This window comes from Penaeus chinensis, chromosome 21 (genome assembly GCF_019202785.1).
Source record: "Penaeus chinensis breed Huanghai No. 1 chromosome 21, ASM1920278v2, whole genome shotgun sequence".
Classification (NCBI taxonomy): Eukaryota; Metazoa; Arthropoda; class Malacostraca; order Decapoda; family Penaeidae; genus Penaeus; species Penaeus chinensis.
In genome coordinates, this window is record NC_061839.1 from 12,435,291 (window position 1) to 12,440,290 (window position 5,000).

Here is a 5,000-nt window from a genome sequence, read left to right on the forward strand (position 1 = left end):
TGTTGTAATTATCATTATTGATTTTATCATTATCCTTGTTATTATTGTCATTATTTTCATTATTATTATGATTGTTATTATTATTATTATTATTATTACTATTATAATAATAATAATTATTGTTATTATGATTATTATCATTAACATTATTATTATTATTAGCATTATTATTATTACTATTATTATCAGAATTATCATTATTATTATTATTATCATCATCATCATCATCATCATCATCATCATCATCATCATTATCATCATCATCATCATCGTCATCATCATCATCATCACCATCATCACCATCATCATCATCATCATTAACATTATCATGATTACTGTCATTATCATCATTATTAACATTACTTTTATTATCATCATCATCATCAATATCATTACTTTCATCATCATCATCATCACCATCATTACCACCATCAATATTCTTATTGATGTTACCTTTCGTACAGAAAACATTTCTCTAACAGGTAGGCCATACACTAACCTGCCAGTCGAGAAGTCCATAAGCGCTGACATCCTTAGGCCTGTAGCCCACGGTGTAGAAAAGCCCAGGCTCGAAATCCGAAAGGTATAGAGGCGTTTCCCAGCTTAATTCGAGCTCGCGGTACGACCCAGTCTGGCTGACTTTAACATCGACAGCCGGGTCGGGTCGAACTGTGGGAGAAAAGGTGAGAGAGCAAATTTTTTTTTTATGATTTGAGGATTGTTCAAATGTTGTATGAGTGATTTCTACGTATATGTTTTTTTTTTTTTTTTTGGGGGGGGGGCAGGGGTATAGAAATGAGTGGTTGAGAATTCTACACAGACTTTGTAAGTGGTATTACGTGTGTGAAAAACAATATGTAAACATAATAAAATTAAACATGATATTTCGTTCAATTCTTTCTCTTTTTTTCCCCTTTATATAACACATTAATCTTGACTGTCCTCTTAAACGCAGTATTTTCTTTTGATTATCCATGAATTACGATTATTCATTAACATTACGAACCGATCAATGAATGGTTGAACGTTACGTTGCAGACTTGCGTGGCCGTTGCAGTTTTTATCATGATCGCAGGAGAAGTTGGGTCGTAAGGGGATACTTTCCACAAGCAGCAAAGCCCAGGGCAGGAACCACACCAGTCTTCCCCGCATGTGCACGGCCTGCGGGTTTATTTGCGGTGAATGTACTAGTTGTAAGGACAATAGGTGAAGGGTAATCTCTCTGTGCATATTTATCTATCCATCTATTTTTCTACCTATCTATCTCATTTTCGCTCATTCTCTCTCTCTCTCTTTCTCTCTTTCAATCAATCTCTCATTCTCTCTCTTTCAATCAATCTCTCTCTCAATCAATCTCTCTATCTCTCTTTCTCTCTCTCTCTCTCTCTCTCTCTCTCTCTCCCCCACCCCTCTCTCTCTCTCTCTCTCAATCCCTCTCTCTCTCTCTCTCCCTTCCTCCCTCCCTCCCTCTCTCTCTCTCTCTCTCTCTCTCTCTCTCTCTCTCTCTCTCTCTCTCTCTCTCTCTCTCTCCCTTCCTTCCTCCCTCCCTCCCTCCCTCCCTCCCTCTCTCTCTCTCTCTCTCTCTCTCTCTCTCTCTCTCTCTCTCTCTCTCTCTCTCTCTCCCTCCCTCCCTCCCTCTCTCTCTCTCTCTCTCTCTCTCTCTCTCTCTCTCTCTCTCTTGCTCTCTCTCTCTCTTTCTGCCACTGCACAAATGTGTGGAAACTCATTGATAACTCACTGATCAGGATTCCCCGTGAAAGTGTTGACGTATAGGTACATCTTGGCGTCCGTTTGGTTCGCGGTCTGCCACAGACATTTCAGCTTGAGAAGGCTCAGCGACACGCACGATAGGTCGTCCTGGACTGGCTCTGGAGACGAGGGAGACAGTGTTCGAGTTTAGGATTCGGACTGAATCATGCAAGAAGAGACTGAGTTGTGGATAGAAATTGAATAGATTCGGGCACGGTTGAAAAGAGGAAAAAAAAAATCAAGAGAATTATGGGACATAAAAAACGAATGGATAGATGTGTGTAGAATGTATATGAGTAATTAGAGAGAATGTGAAGGCTAAAATGAATACCTGCAGAGGTTGGGGAAGGCGAGTCACACACTCTCCGGTCGAAGTCATTTCGCTGGACTGAGGCAGGTCGTCGTGAGTCCTGCGAGGCGCCTTGGGACACCAGCAGGAGCAGAAGTCCGGTCTTCCAAGCGTCAGCATGGCACAGGGACTTCATGTCGGACCCTCCGTCACGTTTCGCTTATGGAGAGTCCGACGAGGGACGACATATGGTGGCGAAGGCTGATGATGCCCGCGGCTGGCGCATTGCGATGATTCCTCGAATGTAAAGGGGTAATTGAGTTAAAGTGAATGACAAGAGCCGTTCATGACAGCAATTGCATTCTGATTTGACACCATCGACTGTAGGAAGAGGAAGTACTGTGTACTCGTACTTTGATTAATATAAAGTGATGACGCGTTTCATCGCTTGTCCCTTTGTTCACATGAATCATTGTTAGCGATAACAGCGATAAGTTAATACAAAAGCGTCTCCATGACAGCTATCTCTTCCAAGCCTATTACACGTATTTCGCTACTTCCATATATATAGCTACTGCACATTTAAAGGTTTAAAATACACTAAATTAATTCGAGTTAAAGTCGTAACTAATGATCCTCAACAGTCACAGATTCTTATTTACAAAGACTCGATTTCTTATTTCTCTGGCTTGTAACGCATTCTGACCGCCGCATGATTTAAGCTGCACCAGCCAAGTAACCGTTACCAATGTCTTATATTTCTAGAGATACTTCAAAGAGAAAAACAAAGTCAAATGCACTTTCTACTTCGTCACGGAAAATTACTTCACATAGTAAATGTTTCCGAGAAATGATAGGCCTACATCAGTACACCAATCTACTGCGCATTACCGGCCAGTTTTTTTTTCAGGCACGTGTCGCTTGATCACATCTCGTCCTGAAACTGTCTCTTGAAATTTATCTTCAAACATCTAGTCATATGATTTTTTTTTTTTTTTTTTTTTTTTTTTTTTTTTTTTTTTTTTTTTATCAAGGCTACACTCATTACCGCTAGAACCGTAGGCTACAGTTAGTCAATATATAATTCTATTACATGTTACCTGCATATTATTTTTTTTTTTCGGAAAGAAGTACTGTTTTATAATAGCAGACTAAGAAACTTCTTAACTTATAAGTTCATGAGCTTATAACGTGTAATCTCAATTAAACAGTCTTTGTACGTCGTCTAAATGAACATAGTAAATGGCGCACGCACATACCTACAAAATATGTTGACGCTTTTCTGGTACATCAGAAATGGCAAACTGACTCTGCAGACTGTATGTAACTACATACATCAAGACAGCCTGTTGATAAGAGCTGATAAGAGCTTCAGCCTAGAAATATCAAAATAACTAAGCCCTCAGCATACAGATAATGCGGTTATGAAGAACGGTTATAACTCGGTATGGAAGCAAATTATTTCATGTGAAATGCAATCCTAAACTTTCAAGGAAACGAAATTGATGGAAAAGGAAAAGTATTTTGCATTTCGTGGGGGAAATAATGCACTAAATCAGTAGAAACTTACAAGGAAAATACTGCGCTCGGTATCGGGGAAAGGAACAGATTCTGAGAGCCAGAGATAGAGAATTAAGCAGCTGAGATACTGACGTCAAGGTGAGCAGGAAGATATACTGAAGCGAAGGACGGATGAAGGAGGGAAGGATGATGTATCCAGATGAGGATCTCTTGGCGGAGGTAGACTGTATTTTGAACGTTCGGAGACGATGCTAAAAATGATGATAAGGATAACGGTAATTGTGATGATAATTATGGCAGATATGATGAGGATAACGACAACAATAAAATAAACACTAATAGCTAATTATTATGGTCATGATAAAAATACAAGAATGTTGATAAGGTTAATAAAAATGGTATTAAAAGCAACCCGTTTCCTCCCAACAGTGATTGTCCTTTTCTCTCCATAGGTAAGACCTCCCCACAAAAGATAGATAATAGTGATAAATAAATAAAGAAAGAAAGAACAGAACCATTTCTTTCGGACTGCCATTTTCACTTCCGGGTTACCTGTAGGACACTCAGGATACCGGGCATTACCCAAGTTCCTCGTCGGGTGCCACCAGCCCACTCCGTCTCCATGGCACTGATTTCCCTTCTGCTAAAGGGATACCTGTATACCAATTTTCGAAATCACTTTGTAAATTAGATGGTTAAAAAGGAAAAACAAAAATATGTAAATGATTTCACGACTCTTTAGTACAACGAGGAAAAAGCTGGTATGAAAAGCAACAGTGAGATTAAGGAAAGGAGATTGTTTGTTGGTTGGAGTAAGCGGGGCGGGGGGAGCGGGGGGGGGGGGGGGGAGTTGCCGATTATGTTGAAATAATACGCTTGATGTGTCGACTTTGTGAGGAAATTATACTTTCATTTGTTAAAATCCGTAGCAAAACTGATGCCGTGTCATAGCAGTCAGCTTGTTTGTTCACCTTTTGCTGTTGTTTTTTTTTTACAGGAAAAGTGACACTTTGTTATGCTGTAATTTGTACAAAAGAAACGATTTTGTCTAACCTCATAATATAAGGTTTGTGGTATAAAATATGAAACTTGAATTTCCTGGCGCCTAAGTCTGTTCCCTGGTATCTGTTCTTTCGGTCTTTATACGATGAACAAAATGAAATCACACGTTATGTAAACAAATAAGTGTCGGTTATTTCCAGTCAGATCAGATATCTCGCTTATCATAATCCAAAACGTAAAGTAAAAACAGAAAAAAAATCAAAAGATAAAAGAACGTAATCTCAAAGACAGAAAAAAATAACTACTTCAGTGAAGTATGCTGGAAAAAAGACAGATAATCTATAACCGAAAGTTCTTATGCTCCCTCTCTCTTCCCTTTCACTCTCTCCTCTTTCTCTCTCCCTATCTCACCTCTTCCCTTTCACTCTCTCCTCTTTCT

The 5,000-nt window shown here is 39.2% G+C and overlaps 1 protein-coding gene across 2 annotated transcripts in view; it reads right to left on the minus strand.

The window, feature by feature from the left end:
* LOC125036317 overlaps positions 1-3,345 on the minus strand; it is a 12,913-nt gene extending 9,568 nt beyond the window's left edge. The window contains exons 1-5 of one of the 2 annotated variants that reach the window (XM_047628808.1): positions 3,298-3,345; positions 2,081-2,335; positions 1,739-1,868; positions 1,007-1,161; positions 500-669 (exon numbers count right to left, since the gene is read on the minus strand). In XM_047628808.1, coding sequence (XP_047484764.1) covers positions 500-669; positions 1,007-1,161; positions 1,739-1,868; positions 2,081-2,234 — 609 coding nt within the window. In that variant the 5' untranslated portion in view covers positions 2,235-2,335; positions 3,298-3,345. Of the gene's footprint in view, positions 1-499; positions 670-1,006; positions 1,162-1,738; positions 1,869-2,080; positions 3,001-3,297 lie in introns of those variants that run through there. The other variant, XM_047628807.1, reaches the window with a different exon arrangement.
* Between the last annotated feature and the right edge of the window lie 1,655 nt (positions 3,346-5,000).